The sequence below is a fragment of the Ruditapes philippinarum genome, unplaced genomic scaffold (assembly GCF_026571515.1).
Source record: "Ruditapes philippinarum isolate M1 unplaced genomic scaffold, ASM2657151v2 ctg7632_1_1_1_1, whole genome shotgun sequence".
Classification (NCBI taxonomy): Eukaryota; Metazoa; Mollusca; class Bivalvia; order Venerida; family Veneridae; genus Ruditapes; species Ruditapes philippinarum.
In genome coordinates, this window is record NW_026866409.1 from 3522 (window position 1) to 23459 (window position 19938).

Here is a 19938-nt window from a genome sequence, read left to right on the forward strand (position 1 = left end):
TCCAAACCCCTGTCATTTTATGAAACCAGGATCTAATCTTTTCTAAAGCTTTACAACAAAAGTTTAGTATAAACAACAGTTTCAAACCATATCATGTTATCAATTATACTGTATTTTGTTTCTGTCTACAATGAATATACTCTTCTCTGTGTTTTGGACCCAGGTTTGAAACAAAAATGACACAACAAATAAACCACATTTCCTCAACTTTAAAAGTAAGTTTTCTATAACAAAAACTTCTCTTAATTTACAAATTTCTTTCTTTTTCCCAAAACTTCCTGAAAGAATGATGATCTTCCTCAAGCCAAGTCAACAATATCTTGACATTCAAAAATTCTATATCTTGACATTTAAACTCCCTATAACTGTACCTTAACATTCATAAATATTATATCTTGGCATTCAAACTCTCTATAATCGTATCTTGACATTAAAAATCATTGATATCTTACACCTTAACTTTTATCTTGGCTTTTAAAAATGCAATAACTTTATCTTGACACTCAATGTGCACTTGTATTTTATGATATTTATGGTTGCATTTATAAACTAAAATTTAACCCTTTCACACCTTGACAATGACTAATGGATTTACCTTGCTCTGATTTTTGGGTAAGTCCATTGTTAGTTTTTAGGTATTTCAATGTCAGACCACTAAAAGTGATCAGACAACAGTATAAAATCTAACAATACTGCATTTGATGTACCAGCTGTCCTAACTATATAATGGTAGCATAGGTTAAACATTGTCAAACTAAGTATTCAGAATACAGAACTAAAGACTGTAAGTTTACATACCAAAATAAACAGTTTCACTGACTCAACACAGAAGAATCCAAGCAATTATCTATCAAAAGATCACAAATCTTTGTAGATTCAAAGTTTTAAAGATTAATTTTAACTGTATAATTTTATTCTCCATTTCAGACAAATATATGAATATTTATTTTCAAAGATTTAATTTTAGTTTACAAATGCAACCATGAAATTCTTAACAAACATTATCAATTCTGATATTCAAAATTTGAATCAACATAATTCTATAAATGTCCAAAGTGCAGTAATTACTTCTATATCATCGTGCTTGCATGAACAAGTGATCTTGTTCCTATCAAAAAAGGTCCTTCCAGCGTCCACACCTATCCTCCCCCTCCCACATATATATTGCCTGTACGCCCTTAAGAAAGAAGGCGGGAAAGGAGGGGATCGGAAAGGATTCGGGGGCTAACAAAATCACATAATAAATAACAAATCGCGTTCATAAGTTTATATCAGCATAGAGGAATCTGATTTATCACAGATATATATCCGGACATCCCGTCCATTCCGAGTTCTCTTTACACGTCCAGTATTTGTCCGTCGACTTAAATATCATTTCTCCTGTGATCTCGTCCTTCTCTCTCTTGAACCACATTGGTCTATGACAAGGTGGCTCTTCACCTATAACAAAAAACAAACCATTACAAATCATTGTAAACCTAAAACTCCATAAAATATTTATCAGCTGTTGGAGGGAAATAAATTAATATCTAGGTGTTTTATTGTTTTCTTTTTTGGTTGTGATTTACATCACACCAACACATTGTATATTATATTGATTCTTTCCCGCCTTTCCGATAATAAAGGGTCAAAGGTGCTCCTCTGTGCATTATTTCAGGCATAAATGGTCATCCAAGTAGAACAAGGGATGTTTCTTAGCTATCTGGACATCTTCCACCCATCAAAGAATCCAAAGTCCCTGTCGTGATTCAAACCCACAACAATAAATGGCAAATAGTTTGATGTTAATGACATTAACCAGACTGGCATGAACGCCCCCAGCTAGCCAGATGAAGCAATTTGCCAAAGCATTTAAATCTATTGTAAATAATGATAAATATTAAATCTTTTGACTAACAAGAGGGCCATGATGGCCCTGAGGTCGCTCACCTGTATATAGGCCCCCATAGCAGGGCAAGTTTAAACCCCAGGGCTTTTATTTGAACAAACTTGGAAGACACTCATTAGAAGATGTTTCACAATGTTAAGCTTTTACTACACACATGTAATGAAAAACAATGATCTCATCCCCCCCCCCCCCCCCAATTTTCACCCAAGGGCTTTTATTTGAACAAACTTGGTAGACATCCATAAGAAGATATTTCATGCTAAACATCTAAGCTCTAGTTCATTGGGTTTTTTAAAAGAAGATTTTTAAGTTTTTACTACACACATATAGTTAAAAACAATGACACCCCTGGGGCGGGGCCAGTTTTGACCCCGGGGTTTTTATTTGAACAAACTTTGTAGACACTTATTAGAAGATGTTTCATGCTTAATATCTAACTCTAGCTATTTGGGTTTTTTCAAAGAAGATTTTTTAAGTTTTTACTATATGCATATAGGGAAAATCAAGACCCCCCGGGGCGGGGCCAATTTTGACCCCAGGGCTATTATTTGAACAAACTTTGTAGACACTCACTAGAAGATGTTTCATGCTTAATATCTAAACTCTAGCTATTTGGGTTTTTTCAAAGAAGATTATTTAAGTTTTTGCTATACACATATAAGGAAAATCAATGACCCCCCGGGGCGGGGCCAATTTTGACCCCAGGGCTTTTATTTGAACAAACTTGGTAGACATTCATTAGAAGATGTTTCATGCTGAATATCTTAGCTCTAGCTCTTTGAGTTCTTTCAAAGAAGATTTTGTAAGTTTTTACTATATGCATATAGGGAAAATCAATGACCCCCTGGGGCGGGGCCAATTTTGACCCCAGGGCTTTTATTTGAACAAACTTGGTACACACTCATTAGAAGATGTTTCATGCTGAATATCTTAGCTCTAGCTCTTTGGGTTCTTTAAAAGAAGAATTTTTAAGTTTTAACTATATGCATATAGGGAAAATCAATGACCCCCTGGGGTGGGGCCAATTTTGACCCCAGGGCTTTTATTTGAACAAACTTGGTACACACTCATTAGAAGGTGTTTCATGCTGAAAATCTTAGCTCTAGCTCTTTGGGTTCTTTAAAAGAAGAATTATTAAGTTTTTACTATATGCATATAGGGAAAATCAATGACCCCCTTGGGCGGGGCCAATTTTGACCCCAGGGATTTTATTTAAACAAACTTGGTAGACACTCACTAGAAGATGTTCCATGCCAAATATCTAAGCTCTAGCTCTTAGGGTTTTTTAAAAGAAGATATTTAAAGTTTTTTCTTTCGGTTGCCATGGCAACCAGAGTTCTGCATGGAATTAAATTCTTTGAACAATTTTTAAAGGTGACCACCAAAGGAACATTCCTGTGAAGTTTGGATGAAATTGGCTTAGTGGTTTATGAGGAGATGTCATTTAAAGTAAAAGTTTACGGACGGACGACGGACGGACGACGGACGCCGGACGAAAAGCGATCACAAAAGCTCACCCTGTCACTTTGTGACAGGTGAGCTAATAAAACCATATGGCAGGTCGCTGAAAATACAGTTTAACTTGCACTAAACCCATTAATACACTACATCCCTTCACCCCTACCACAACCCTCTGCCCCTACCACATCCCTCTGCCCCCATTACAACTCTTCACCCCTACCACATCCCTCCACCCTCGGTACTGACCTCTCTTTAGACAATCCTCGGCCTCGGCCTCCATCTTTTTTCTCTTTGCTCTCTGTTTCTCCTCCAGTTGAACTTTGACCCTGTTAGCCTCGTCCCAGTTTCCGTCCTCCATGAGTCTCTCGTCGGGTCGTCTCCGTGAATCTGTCGGCGCTACATCGTCCTCTGGCTCGTTCAATTGTATTGCAAGTTGTGTAAAAAAGTACATCTTATCTGACCCTGGCCTGAGTTTAAAAAGAAAGGAAGATATGTGACCATGATTAGATATGTGTTTAATTATAAGAGACCTGACATCAATTATGATCCTGAATACATGTACAATATTTATTTTTACAGTGTAGAAATATTTCTTACCAATTTTGATCCAGAATTCCTGAATACATCTATATTTTTCACAGTGTAAAAATTTCAAGAAATATAATGTGTTGAAAATACAACACATGTTCATAACTAACAGAGGTATGGTGGATTTTCTAGGAGACAGACATATTTGCAAACTTGCTTAATGAACATTAAAAGTATATCACCTGTCCTGCTAATTTTTGGGGCATGAAAAGTAAAAGATCCGTTAGAAAATACTGTTAATTCAGAAGCATGAAAAATAAAGATCAATTATACTAACGGAGGTAACACCCGTGTCCATAAAACTCTTTTAGGGCCTGTTTGAAACACAGGTCTTTTAGATGACTCGTCGACTTGTAAAACTTGAGCAATTTCCATCTGTGTATCCCAAGTTCCTGTTATAACCCACTTAGCTGCATCACTAGAATCCGTTACCACTCCTGTTACCTGTAACACAATATTGTTACAAAGATTGAACATGTGTTACCTAAACAGAAGTTATGAAAATTGTTACCATTTTGAATGTGTTACTGCAAAAGCGTTTTTATTCATGGGGAACTAATATTCCAGGTTTTCGTGGCTAGGTCAACAAGAAGATCCAACGAAACTTCATTTCGTCTGCTGTAAAAATGATTTTGCATCCTATTATTTACATTTTACCTTTGGAGGAAAAAACCAACAGTCCACAAATTTAAGAACCCACGAAAATGTTCTTTGTGTCAAAACCACAAAATTTCATGCCCACGACAATATGTGAATTCACAGTAATTGTCACAGACAGTTTTAACAAATGTTTATGCTTATTTAAATTGTCACAAATACTGCATACAATGCCTTGAGCAGAAAGTTGCTACAAATACTAAATCATGTTTCCTTGAGGTAATTTTTTTCTACAAATATTGAACATTTATACTTAGGGAGACAAACACTCAATAAGACAACCCAGTATGATAAACAATCAGTATGATAAACGGTAAAACCAGTTCCATACCTTTCTTGGTTTATCTCAAAGTAGCTATTTGGCTAATACTTGAGGTAAACTTACTGAATATCTTCTCCATTACACAAAAACATTTATACTTAGAGAAATAAACAATTAGTATGATAAAACAGTATGACAAACAATCAGTATGATAAACCAATTTGATAAACACCCAGTATGATAAACCAATTTGATAAACACCCAGTATAATAAACCAATACAGAAACATTTATACTTAGAGAGATAAACAATTAGTATGATTAACCAGTATGATAAACACTCAGTATCATAAACCATTTTCGTACCTTTCTGGGTTTATCTCTGGAGAAGTAGCTATATGGGTAATACTTGAGGTGACAGTTATCACCAGTTTTATGATTTTTAATGTCCATTTCACCATGATGATCTACCCATAGTTTACCCACTATTATATTATGCACAGTTGTTGTCACTTTACGCCATGTGTAGTGATTACCAGATTTTTCAAAGACGAGATGTGCGATACCTGTTAACCAAAACAAAACAAAAAACATTTTTAATTTTAGATTATTTGTTTGTCTCTTGTTCTTTTACTCCAATTTTAAATTACTTTTTCCAATTTCTAGGCAACAATACACCATTGATGTAACATATTTTTTTCCATTTCTAGGCAGCCGATCCACCTAACCAGTTTTTTCTCTGGATAACTAACCAGTAATTACCAATTTCTCCTAAAATGACTATTAATCACAAATAATTTCTGAAGTGAAATTATATTATATTATCTAATATGCTTGTTTTCAGGAATAAGAATTAAGAAATAATATCTCCAAAACTTTGATTTTATTGCTCAATAAAATCACTGTTTGGAATTAGGATGCGTGGTATTTTAACACGAGGACGTGACCCGAGTGATATAATGATGCGCATCCGAACGAGAAACAGTGATTTTATCAAGCAATGAAATCAACGATTTGAATATATTATTTCGATTCTAACACGACATCAACAAATACATGCTGCCATACCTGATATTAAGCTAAATTGCGCCCGATTTGTTTCCGTACTTATTGTCAGCACGGCACATTTTTAGTGGTTACGTCACGTGTATAATGATTACATCACATGTCTAAATATAGAACATGAAACAATGATTTTATAGCATAATAACACACACATTCGGTTCTTCTACGTTCAATAGGGAAAATGCAGGTCGTGTTAGAATAAATGATATAACATAGTTAGTAATGGTCCGCTCTTTTGTCATTCACATAAACTCCTCATAAATTACTCAGTAAATAGTGGGAATAAAAGCCGACAGAGTATACTCAATTTAATTTGTGAACAAACAGTAATTAACATCATCACAACAAAAATATGAATGGGTAAACTAGTTCCTTTTGGAACCAGTTTATGTTTACAAACCATAACATTCATTGAATCCAATGTACAGGTAAAAGGGAGACAACTTAAATGTTACCTGTAGGGACAATATTGAGATAAGCTCCCCTGAATTTACTTCCCATAGTAAACTCCTGCCACAGTGTCCATTTCCTACCCTGTGTATGTACAGAGGTAGTGGGCGGGTGATGACTAACCTGCACATGTTAAGTTAGCTTGTCACTTTCTGATTTCACCATGACAATAAACATTATATGAACCGCACCATGACAAAACCAACATAATGGGTTTGCGACCAGCATGGATCCAGACCAGCCTGCGCATCTGCGCAGTCTGATCAGGATCCATGCTGTTCGCTTACATACTCTTTAACAAGTAGAGAAACTGATAGCGAACAGCATGGATCCTGATCAGACTGCGCGGATGCACAGGCTGGTCTGAATCCATGCTGGTCACAAATCCATTATGTTGGTTTTGTCATGGCACGGCTCATATATATTTATATACGATATAAATATTGGCAAATAACCATATATAACTAAAGAAAAGTAGTGATCTAAAAGAAAATGAGGAACCAATTTCAGGAACTCTTCCCCACCCCATCCCCTCCCACCTAATTTGTTTATCCCCCACTGATTGTGAAAAATGTATACAAAAGGTAGGATTTATATAGAGGTAAGAAATGGACACTATATGGAGGAATATATATTGAGGATGGTATAAAAGCAATCATAGAATATTCAAGCTCAATATAATAAAATTTTTCCACAAGACATTTTCATAATATACAAATTCATACAAATTCATACATAGTAAATATTATCAACTTGTGAGATATTTTTTTATTCTCAATCTATGACTTTTTAAGAAAAGATTTTTGTGGGGTTTTTCCTTTTCTAGTAACATAACAAAAGGATTTATTGCAGAATCTCTGTATATGAAAATGTCTGTAAAAAAGTAACAGTATTACACATGCATTATAAGACATATTTGTGACACCTAAAAATTTAAATGCTTCAATTTTTGCATCTTTTTTTAACCTATACATATGATTTTTTTAAAATAAACAAATGTTTTTTCCAAATCGTTTTAAATAAGCTCAACAATCATTTGTAATACAACGCTCCCTTAATTCATATTTGCTATAAAGTAGCTGACTTTCTTTACAAACTAAATTTGTACAAATATTTTTGTATAATTCTATAAAACAATTTTCTTTCATGGCAACAGATGAGCCTTTATACTCTATCCAAAAAACTAAAATTTCTTAATCTCTTGTCACAAATACATCTTCATCAGGTTTGACACCACTAAAATTGCCCACACATATCACTCAGTGACACTATAACCACATACCCGTAGGTATAATTTGAAGATATTTTCCTCTAAATTTACTGCCCATTGTGAATTCCTGCCACAATCTCCAGTTTTTACCCTCCGTACAGAGGGCAGCAGTAGGCGGATGGTGACTAACCTGTAAACAATACGTGTATCATGATTATATATATAGGTTGGCATGAATTGGGTGAAATATGAAAGGATTAATTAGGAAAATCAGTAATATGGGAATGTCTGGTTATCATTTTGGCATTATTTTGGAGAGTATGTGAAACTATATATTCTGTTGGAATCTTGTTGGCTGAATAATAAATGATACCATCATATAATTTTAGTCGTCAATCTTATCATATTTAACTTTCACTAAAAGACTGATCCCAAAAACAGTTTTAGATCTTTTACATCACCTTTTCAATCTTTCTAATCATGGCATACGTTGAATAATGGTGGCAAATGTTAAAAAATGGTAGCTACCATAAATAATGGTGGCATACCTAAAATAATGCTGGCATATCCTAAATGCCACTAATATAGACATTATTTCAGTCATAAAGTGGTCACAACAGTAAAATCAAAGATCATCTATAAGCTAAGTGGATGGCTACCTCACAATGTACATCTAATTTCCCTGGCAGGACTTGAATCCACATAAGTGACTAGAAAGTACTGGTAAGCCTGAAACTCTTAACTTCCTGAATTTGTGTACAGCTTTGCCCTACTTTTAATTTGGAACGGAAAAGGGTTATTTAAAAATATGACGATAGAGCTACTTAAAGTAATGAGCCTAGTCAGGCTACAGGGAAGTGCAGGCTGGCCTGGCTCTATACTGGTGGCATAGGCTAATCACTTTTGGTTCAAGCAGGTTTAGGGTTGAAAAAAGTAGCCACACAGGCTAATCTCTATAGAACAGTCTAGCAAAAATTCTGGTGGAGAAACGTGGATGTGCATTTAAGCTGGGAAAACAGGGGGGATAAATTCTCACAATATTTGCAAATGTAAAGTTGTAAACATGCAGGTACTTGTATGTTATACTGTTCTGCCCTGTCCCCCTACCCATCCAATGAGCATTTGAAACTCTACAGCATTAGTCAGCTCTCTTTCTTTTTATCATCTTAAAAGACTAAATATTGCCATTCTTAGACTTGTTATCCTGATAACTTTATCCTACTTAAGAAAAATTTAAAATTCTTTAACATTGTATGGCATATAAATTATCTAAGGTTTTTGAAAATGAATAAAATCTTTCCTAAAGTTTTGTTTTATTTTAACAGAAACAGCATATTTATGTAAATCTATTAATGATCACCTTTCATTTTTCTTTATTTAAATAACTTTTTAACAGGCAACAGGGAAAAAAAACATTGAATTTAATTTTAACTTCAACCTTACTCATTATCCCTTAACCTACAAATGTAATAACCTTGGCAACCAGTATAGAGCCTGGTCAGCCTGCACATCTGTACACTCTGACCAGGCTCTATACCATTGCTTTAAATTTCTATCTCCATATCCCTTAAAACTGATAATGAACAGTCCCAAAAAATGGAAGTTGGTACAGTCTATTTAAGAAATTAAGAGGGGTCAGTGTGAAACTTATAACTGCCTAATTTTAGTATATAACACAACGTTATTCAAATCCCTAAAATTAACACTGGACCTTACGAAATATCAAAACACGGCAAATTCATACAAAAAAATCAAAACTATAGAAGTTGAAAATCAAAATCAAAACGATTCATCGTTACCTGTTCCGCTAATGAACGCCAGCCTAAATCATCCGTTCTATCACATTCATATGTTTCACCGAGTAATGGATTAAAAGGTTTAGTAGTTCTATTTATAGTAGTTGAATATGAGGATATAGTAAACACTGTGACATATGCTAACTGTTCCGTGGAATCTTCGCACTCCGCCGCCTCGTCTAACAACGACGCGTACTCAAAATCTTCCGTAATTCTTTGTAACATGGATAAAGGTTCACTGAAATTCACCTGAAAAACAACAGATGAAATCGTGTAATATACTAGTACACCAGTGATAGATCTTTATGAACAAAACTAAACAATTCATGACATTCTGAACAAAAAAACCCATTGCTCTGTTATTTAACAAAGAAAAATTTCATCTCAACTTTACAACAGAATCCATTCAAAATTATCAGAATTTGATTAGCTAATAATATATTCCAGAATTTGAAAATTGACCAATACAAAACTCTCATTTTCTAGAATGGTCCTTTCCCTCTGTGTGTTTTTGTTTCCGATATCAGCACATTGATATAGAATTGAAACCCTCCCTACTGGCATTGAAATTTCACTTTGTGCAACATACTTTCATTAATATTTTACTAAGTATAACTTACTGGCATTGGAATTTTACTAAGTTCTTTTCCTATACAGTTTTTCATGATGCCCCACAAGTTAAGACTGTAATTAGGTTTTGGAGATATGATAAGACGCCTCTGTCGTTTAGGTATCAATGCTGTGCTAGCTGGTTTCTGTGCTTCCCGACTATTGTCTGAGTTATTTATTCGGGTAGCTTTCTTCTTCATCTTTTTCTGCAATTTAAAACGTATAACGCTATATGGAAAGAAATATCTTTATGAAATTCAAAATCAGTAAAATTATGTTGTTTTAGTAATCTTATGGTTGATTCTCTAAAGACTCATTACAATTACATAGAAGGACTCTTGTAATTTAACACATATGAATACAGGTCATAAACTGAAATACAGTTAAAACTGAGTTAAAAACCACCTCTAAATTAAGATCTGCTTAGGCATCATCACAGTCTCTCTTGCAGAATTAATGACTCCAACTTTGAAGCCATTGGCTGCAACTTTTTCTGACTAGCAAATTTGTTGGCACAAACTAAAATTGACCCAAAAGGAACCCTGGATCACCCCGTAAATTAAAAGACCTTTTTCCAACAACTGTTCATTGGTTTCATAGAACTGAGTAACCCCTATATAAAGACCATTTGTCTATAAAGGCTATGTTTGGATTTCCTCTTCAAGTGTCCTTTGTTCTCAGGTTTGACTGCAAAATGTTTAAGATTATTATGCTGCTTTTTAAGTTTGGGAAGCTGCAGTCCCTATATTTGGCAAAGTTGATATGGTTATTTCCTTTAAAAAAAACACGACACTTTGTATTCATACAGTGTAAACTTAGTGTACATAACATATCAACAAATCTTCTCTGTGTGTACTCCAAACTTGTTTATTTTACATTTAAATAGAAACTCAGCGTATAGCAATTCTCCGTATTTTCAAATGTCAAATTTGCGCATAATATATCTTTAATTAATATGATACTAGGATTTCATATTTCTTCCATGCTCTTTCAGTCAGAATGTCAGAAATAAACACCAGACTTGAAGTTTTTGCTGTCTTACATATTATGACAACTTTTAAGCATTTAGGTTTAGATTATTTTGATAATGTCATACATAATAAGCTTGACTGGTTTCATATACATATCTTTTAACCAGCACATGAGTTGTTTCACATTATATTCATAAAAGAATTGTTGCAGACGGCAGAAATTTACAGATTAGATATTAGGGTAGACACTATTATCAGCCATTGTTTAATATCAATCATACTACAAAATTCCAAAATGCATTCATATATTAAACACAGTTTCATTACATAAAGAATTAAAGGAACTCCACTGCGGTCGAAAAACCTAAAAACCTGAAATTTTAATAATTTCTTACAATTAGATCAGCTGGTGCACTCAAAACAGAAAGATATAATATATACAAAATAATAATAGATATTTTAAGAAATAACTTGAAAATTGTATTTTTGTGCTATTCTAAGTCAGATTTGAGTAGTTTTTACAATTGGAATAATTATTCTGGAAAAACAGATTGAGCAAATAATCTGAAATTTAGCAAACAAGTTATTAATCTAGACCTACATCAAATCGGACATTAATCCCGAAAAATTATTTCCAGTCTGATCATGTAAAAAAACCTAAGTGGAGTCCCTTTAATGCATAACAAAATAGTTAGAAATTAACTTTATAAAGATGTTAATATACACAGTTTTATTAACCCCTTTACATACTGGACATGAAAGTGAATGGCCATTGCCACCAGTATTGTCAAGCCAGACTTTACACCCCTGTAGTCTGACCAGACTCAATGCTGTTGGCAGAATTATTTTTTTATTCTGATAATGAAATTCTCCACTCATGGACTGTTTCATATACAAAGAAGGTAAAGTTCATTTTAAAATTTAGCATGGTAAGGTAAACTTCATTTTATAATTTAGTATGGCCAGATAAAGTTCATTATAAAATTTAGTATGGTAAGGTTAAAGTTTATTTCAAAATTTAGCATGATTAGGTAAAGTTCATTATAAAATTTAGCATGTTTGGGTAAAGTTCATTATAATATTTGGCATGGTAAGGTAAAGTTCATTTTAAAATTTAGCAAAAAGGTTTAGCTTAGGTTTAATTAATTATATTAATCTAAGTTTCCTGGATATTATCCATAATTTTGTCATAATTATGAAGAAGCTTGGTTGTGACCCAAGTAGGGCTCAAACCCATGATCCCTGGTTTGAGAGGTAGACACCTTAACCACAAGCTGCAACTAAATATACCCATGCCACCAGTGCAGACCAAGATCAGCTGACACACCCCTGCCATTTGATCATGGTCTGCACTGTTCCCTATTCAGTCAATACATGTCTTGAAATTTTCCCTAAAAATTATTAATGGTTTAGTCCAGATTGACAAGTCCATTTATAATATTTAGGTTGGTAAGGGTTAATTTTAATGATTAAACTTAAAAATCTCAATGTTTAAAATAATTATGATCTATTAAGTAAATTCAGTGGTTAAACATCATAAGAAAAATTCACATGATGACTACACAATATTATCTGCTTAAATTAGAATTTAATTGCTAATGAAATTTTCAACAATGAAAATTGCTTAAATTCTAAGACAAATCAATAAATTACTGAAACGTAATCTGCACACATAACACAATCTCATTCTTGACAAAGTAAAAACACAAAGTTAACACAAACTATCGCAAATTAACACAAATTATCAGTGAAAATTGAGAAACACTAGACAGACTTAACTTTGAACATAGACAAAAAAATGTCCACTTTTCCTGTTTGAAGGTAGCTCAAGTTTCAAAACGAAAAACAAAACACAATGATAAACAAAACAGTTGAAGAAAAAATAAAGCTTATTTTAAATTATAATCGGAATCACACGCAGACTGGCTCTATTTAGCCGTAACAACCACACCAGCTTGTATGTTTACGTAGCCTCACTAAGCTCTGTAACTGCTAGCTGGCGGTCTGACCAACGAGTAAAACGATATTGCACCTTCATTCAGAAAACAACAGACTGTTCAAATGTCAATGCAAAACATGCCTTTAGCCCTTACCAGCATGAATATAAAGCTATTAGCCCTCGCCACTACTATTGGCCAGCAATAAATAAGCCAGAAAGACATACTAGGCTGGCCTGCATGAGCGTGCAGTTTGACAAGGCTCTACCCTGCTGGTAACATTTTTTTCTTAAATATTTTACACTGAAATACTACAAACAAGCTGTTCCAAAATCAAAGCAGGGAAAATGTATTTTTTAAACCTCACGGTTAGTTCATTACGCACATTCACCAGGGTAAGTTTTCTTTGTTGTTTTTTTTTTGCACCAGTTTTAATAAAATTCTGGTTATACATTATCATGGATACATAACAGATGTTCTGGATTCTATTCCAGCATTAAAACCTGTTTCTCCACAAGTAAGTGGCAGATTCCCCACAAACATTATTCATGAATAGCAGAGGAGGAGGAAGATTGACATAAGACAGGGAAGTGTCTATCAAAACATCTGGGTAGAAAAAAAAAAAACATATGCTTTTAAGACTTATCCTATTAAGACGCGAACTTGGAAATTCAATGGCCAGCCAACCAGAGCTGTAAGGATGGATTTCTGTAGGTTAAGGGTTAAACAGGAAGTTCAGATGGTTTATGGTATGAGAAGAAACATTTAAAGCATGTTATTATAAAAACATTTATACCCAATGACATGCGGAATGCGAATGCTGAAATAAAAACTTGTTTGTGAATTCTAAATGCACATGAAAAAGCCTAAAATGATAAAACTTAAACAAAGAAAATATATAAACACAAATATTGATGCACAATGGAACATGTTCATACAATATTATTGGTAAATCATTTGGTTCTTGGATTAGGTTCATAAGGAGTTTTGACAGACGTAAAGATGTGAATTTGAAAAGTATTGAAACATCTGGTTTCATATGGAATAAATCCATCTAACTTTAACTGTGTATACAATTTGGCACTCTTAGTATTATTCTAAAATATAAATCTCTCCGATTCAGTGACTAAAGAAGACCATTTCTACTTATAGCTCACAAGGACGTTACTTGTACCGATAACTTTAAAATCGGTTTTATGCCTCATTGATACAGTTACTGTCATTTATTGACTGTCAAGTACAATGCATTTGGTTGACCTCAGGTGCACCTTCATGCACGACTGAACACGAATAAAACCGCCAACATTTCCGGATTCAAAAATTGCTTCAAGAATCTTTCATGCAATCAACAGCATACTGAACGCAATAAAATCATAAACATTATTTCAACAATATTAAACAGTTAAAACAGAGAACGTACAATTTTGGTCTGGTATAAACCGATTGTTTGTTCCGGTGCATCAGTATCATCTATGTCCGACTCTGTACTGTACTGCTCGCCATCATACAACTTCGTCTCAAAGCTAAGATCACTGTCTGTACGTCTGTAATTTTACATTAGAAAATTCTTTTAATTCAAATCAAGGTATCACATCACCAATGGCAACATTTCCTGCATGCTTGTTAAACAGGAACAAAGCAATTAGCTTGTACATCATTATCTGACTTTTTGACAACAGTTGCTGTTACATATTCTATTGAAATCATAGAAAATCAGAATTGTTCTTGTTTCTAGACTGTATGCGAAAGGACCTATTTTCCCTAAAACTTATTAATGGTTTTATCCAGAATAAAAGATGGGCAAGTCCATTTTAGATATTTAGTAAGGTAAGAGTTACAGGGAATATTGTAATATCCATTTACCTGTGCGACGGGGTCTGTGTTCCAGGAAATGTAATGACTTCCTGGTAATCTAGGGCATCTTCAAAATCATCTTCGTCTGACCCAGATACCACAGTACCTGTTATAAATATACAAGTATATTTCCATAATATCAATATTAATTACAAATTTGAAATACTGCCAGGTATACACAAAACATTGATTAGTTTTGCAGAGTTCTAAAATTGTACTTATTTGATCTGTCGTAATACAAATTTGTCAGTTTTACACAACACTGGAGCAGATGACACAACACTTCAAAATTCTAAAGTTACAATGTACAAAGTTTTCCACTGAAAATTGCTGTTTTATTGAATGATTATTACTTTGCTTAAAACAATTTCATAATAAAATAGAGTAAAACTCTTCTGCACTGGAATCTTCAATTAAATAACACAAGAAAGAACAGAAACAATTATTACACTTTCAAATTAACCAACTTAAACAGGCAATAAAACAAATGCTAAAGGAACGTCTCTCTTTGAAAAATACATAAAAATCACAAGTTACAGGCTCAGAAATTTTTACCATCAAAACCTGCACAATATGCAGATAAAACTGAGAATCCTTTTACAATTGATGATCATGTAGGAGAATAAATAAAACAGCTGCTTGATTTTGTAGAAGCCACAGTCCACCCCCCCACCCTCAAATTGAAGTCTTTTATTACCATGTCTTACATTACATAACTTAATTTTCATCTTCTGTGAAGATGTTTCTATGTTATACAAGTCAGTTTATACTGAGACTGTAATTCTGTACTCTGAGCACACACACATATATATACGAGAAAACTTAAAGGTACATTATGCCTCAGAAACAAATGAATGTTTACTTCGCTAGAAAGGGCAAAACATGTATTTTTATAATGTTTCAATATTGGTTTTAGAGATCTTTAAATGCTTGTTACATGAAGAAAGTGGCAATAAATGTGAAATAATTTGTTGTAAAAGTAGCAAAATGTAAACAAGGAAGTATTTTGACTTGCATAAACATTTACTATAGTTATACTTAATGCTGACAAGCAACAGATGAAAAAGATGGTTCAGGTAATTGGCCAATGAGTATCTTTCTGGATACTTTAAAAGTACACCAAAATTAAAAAGCTTTGTGATAAATAAAAATAAAAGCATTTCTGAGGCACAATGTACCTTTAATTGTTACAAAGTAAGTAATAGGGTGAAGGTCATAATTATGTCAACATTCAAGAATTTCAAGTGGTAAAAAGATTTCTGTTGTGCATCTTTCAGGACAAGTGGGATATCATCGTAGAATTATATAAACTGGCCTACATGTACCGAAAGTTATCTTGATAGCTTACTCAACACAAATTAAGTCAAAGATCTTAAAACTTGATTAACCAGGCTTAAATATGGCAAAAAACCAGGCTTAAATATGGCAAATACCAGGCTTTAATATGGCAAAAAAAGAAATGTTTAACTTTTGAACTGATGAAATCAAAGATAATTTGCCTTTGCCAACAGTATAGAGGCTCTGAACCAGGTCAGTCTGCACAGATGTTCAGTCTTACAAGTTTTACACTGTTGGCTGAAAAACTTCAAATTTTCTCATTGATATCCCAAAAATTGATAATGTCCATAAAGCTGAATTACATGTAGTCTATTAAAGGAACACTACTCAAATTAATAAGCTTAAACATTTTAAGTTCTTGCAGATTTTCAACCGGGGTACTTGAAACATAAAATAATGCACAAGATTATATTAAGAAATACATTCAGAATTAAATGGAAAAATTGATTGTAAATACAATTCTTAGCCTGATTTGAGTACAAAAATCTCAAAAAGGTCATGTTAAACAAAAAGGTCATGTTAAAAAACCTCAGTAAAGTCCCTTTAATAAATTCAGTGGTTAAATGGTTGAAAAAATGGTTGGAAAACAAAACAAAAATCAACAACAACAAAAAAAACACCACAACACTTATATAAACCACCATACTAGTATTCCTATGGCCATTAGCTGATGCAAGTTAGCAAACTAAAGACCTCTGCCAAACAGGTACCCCCATACGGGAAAACATTTCTGTCTAAAACAAAATTTATTTAAAGAAGGATTATATCAACATACCTAGATTCTCCCCTGTTACAGGTAGCATAGATTTTTTCGCCTGAATTTCCAGCGTGTTCTGATCTTTGGCAAGTTGTTCTAGAAGCTCCTGTAGCTTTAATTTCTGGTTATACTCGTGTTCTAACATTTTGTACCATCTCTTTCCATCAGTCTGGGCAAGCTCGAGAAATTCTGCACATGCCTGAAATATAACAAACATACATGTAAACGTTCCATTAAAACTGACTTTAAATGTTACTATACTAAATATCTTGAGCAGACTTGCCTTTCTTGCATTCTGGATGAAAACTCACAAACTTCATTAGCAGGCTTCGCGAAAGTTGCCGGACCGTCGGACATGTCCGGCAAAAATCAGGCCGGTCTGATATTTTTTTTTTTGAGTTCCGGACCTTATATCCGGTACGAATACCGGGGTATATTTAAGACCAATCAAGACCGAGTTTTCTCCCTTGAATAAAAAAATGTAAAACGAGTTTTGATTCGCTGTTTCACTATAAGTGTCCAATCAAATTCTAGATACATACGACTTTCAATGACCTTGTACTCGGAAGAAAATGTTGGTGTTACTGCATTATTACGATTGCGCTACGCCAGGCAAAAAACGTAAATTATCTAATGAAGAAAGAAAAGGGAAACAAAAGGAATACGAGTCCAGGTGCCTGCCGAGAAAATTTGTGGGTAAATGGAAAAATGGCCGCGGACCATCAATCTGGATAAACTGATGTTTTATTTAAGAGAATAAAATTGTGTTGCAAATCTTTAAAAGTTGCTATGTCTTTAAAAAAAACAAACACAAAGGTATTACGATATACATAATATATATTATATTTGGGGAAAAAAAAATCGGTCAGACAAAAGTTCTTTCGGTCAGACAAGAATTGAAAGTTTGTTTGACTGAATGTCAGGCAAATTTTTCAGCAGTTTCGCGAAGCCTGCATTAGTATCGTCCACTGATTACACATTAAAGGCACACACATTCTTTTGTTTTGGTAACCATTGTGTCACTTTCCATTGAATGACACACAATTGCCAGATTTAAAGGTTCCTTCTCATTGACATATAAACACATCTAAGTATTTCTAAATTCTAAATTAATTTATACCATGTTCATACAGTCATGTATTGAAAAGCTGAATTCTACTTTAACAGGTGTAAAGTGGAGTGATTTGTATCTGCATTTACAATAACTTACAATTCACAAACAGGTACACAACCCCCCCCCCCCCTCTCCCACAGTTTACAATATTTTTAATTTTGCTGCTCTGGGCATTCTTTAACTTTTTTTCTATTTGAAATATGCAGCCACCAATTTAAACTAGAACTGCCACTATCATGGCGTGAATACCCCCGCATACCACTTTGTCAGAATCAACAGTGGCCATTTAGAGCTCAAGGACAACCTCCCTGCCAAATCTGAGGTTACTAAGCCAGTGCATTGCTAAAGTTATGTATTCTACATGCTTCAAATGTGAAAATGTCAAAATCAATACATTGCGGACAGGACATTCTTTAGCAATTGAGAAGAAAAGCCTTTTTTTGTCAAGGTCCCTGTGACCTTGACCTTTGACCTCAAAATCAATAGGGGTCACCTTATTGTCATGATCAACATCCATGCAAAATATGAAGACTGTGAGTCAAAGGAATCTTAAGTTAATGGGTGGACAAACTTTTTAAAGTCGAAGACCCTATGACCTTGGCCTTTGATCCAGTGACCTCAAAATCAAAAGGGGTCATCTACTAATCATGATCGACATTCATGCCAAATATGAAGACTGTGGGTCAAAGGATTTTCAAGTTATTGGGCAGACAAACTTTTTGAAGTCAAAGTCCCTGTGACCTTGACCTTTGACCTAGTGACCTCAAAATCAATAGGGGTCATCTACTAATCATGACTAACCTCCATGCGAAATATGAAGACTGTGGGTCATAGGAATCTTAAGTTATAGAGCGGACAAGCTTTTTGAAGTCAAAGCCCCTGTGACCTTGACCTTTGACCTGGTGACCTCAAAGTCAATAGGGGTCATCTACTTATCATGACTAGCCTCCATGCCAAATATGAAGACTGTTGGTCAAAGGAATCTTAAGTTATTGGGCGGACAAGCTTTTTGAAGTCAAGGCCCCTGTGACCTTGACCTTTGACCTGGTGACCTCAAAGTCAATAGGGGTCATCTACTAATCAGGACTAACCTCCATGCCAAATATGAAGACTATGGGTCATAGGAATCTTAAGTTATTGGGCGGACAAGCTTTTTAAAGTCAAGGCCCCTGTGACCTTGACCTTTGACCTAGTGACCTCAAAATCAATAGGGGTCATCTACTAATCATGACTAACCTCCATGCCAAATATGACGACTGTAGGTCAAAGGAATCTTAAGTTATTGGGCGGACAAGCTTTTTGAAGTCAAGGCATCTGTGAACTTGACCTTTGACCTCAAAATCAATAGGGGTCATCTACTAATCATGACTAACCTCCATGCCAAATATGAAGACTGAGGGTCAAAGGAATCTTAAGTTATTGGGCGGACAAGAAAAAACCGACGGACAGCCGGACGGACGGCCGGACAGACGGCCGGACAAGCTGATTCCAGTATACCCCCTTACAACTTTGTTGTGCGGGGGTATAAAAATTAGAACAGTCTGTACTACAGAATGCCATTAACCGACATCTCTAAAGGTGTCTTATAAAGTTACAGTTATGTCAAATAACACACAGTACAATTTTCAATATAAACAAGAAGATGAATTATAAATGACATTTCTGCTGGGCAAGAAACTATTTTCTCCATGTTTTACTAGATTTAAATCTTGCTAGCAAATATCAGATGTAGACAGTATATAAGTATAACATGTATTACAAGACCATAATAAACATTCCTGTAAAATTTCTGTATAAAATTCCTGTAAAATTCTTGTATAAAATTTTCAATATTTTCTCTATTTCAAATATCATATAGCAAGGCATGTAAATGTGTCTTGTTAATAAAAATAAACTTGTACAATTTATCAGACTACCACTGACATTATTAGTTTTTGTTCTGTTTTAAATCACCCACTGTAAAGGTCATATGGTAACTTTCT

At 34.1% G+C, this 19938-nt stretch overlaps 1 protein-coding gene across 4 annotated transcripts in view; it reads right to left on the bottom strand.

Moving 5' to 3' along the window:
* Positions 1 to 660: 660 nt before the first annotated feature.
* Positions 661 to 19938, bottom strand: part of LOC132732399 (oxysterol-binding protein 1-like) — a 28508-nt gene continuing 9230 nt past the window's right edge. For 2 of the 4 annotated variants that reach the window (XM_060718812.1, XM_060718816.1), the window contains 11 exons: positions 16861 to 17041; positions 14757 to 14853; positions 14314 to 14437; positions 13690 to 13713; positions 9997 to 10191; positions 9380 to 9625; positions 7653 to 7770; positions 5222 to 5421; positions 4215 to 4381; positions 3596 to 3816; positions 663 to 1440 (listed from right to left, as the gene is read on the bottom strand). In XM_060718812.1, the coding sequence (XP_060574795.1) occupies positions 1295 to 1440; positions 3596 to 3816; positions 4215 to 4381; positions 5222 to 5421; positions 7653 to 7770; positions 9380 to 9625; positions 9997 to 10191; positions 13690 to 13713; positions 14314 to 14437; positions 14757 to 14853; positions 16861 to 17041 (1719 nt within the window). In that variant the 3' untranslated portion in view covers positions 663 to 1294. Of the gene's footprint in view, positions 1441 to 3595; positions 3817 to 4214; positions 4382 to 5221; positions 5422 to 6375; positions 6494 to 7652; positions 7771 to 9379; positions 9626 to 9996; positions 10192 to 13689; positions 13714 to 14313; positions 14438 to 14756; positions 14854 to 16860; positions 17042 to 19938 lie in introns of all 4 variants that reach the window. The other 2 variants (XM_060718813.1, XM_060718814.1) reach the window with 2 other exon arrangements.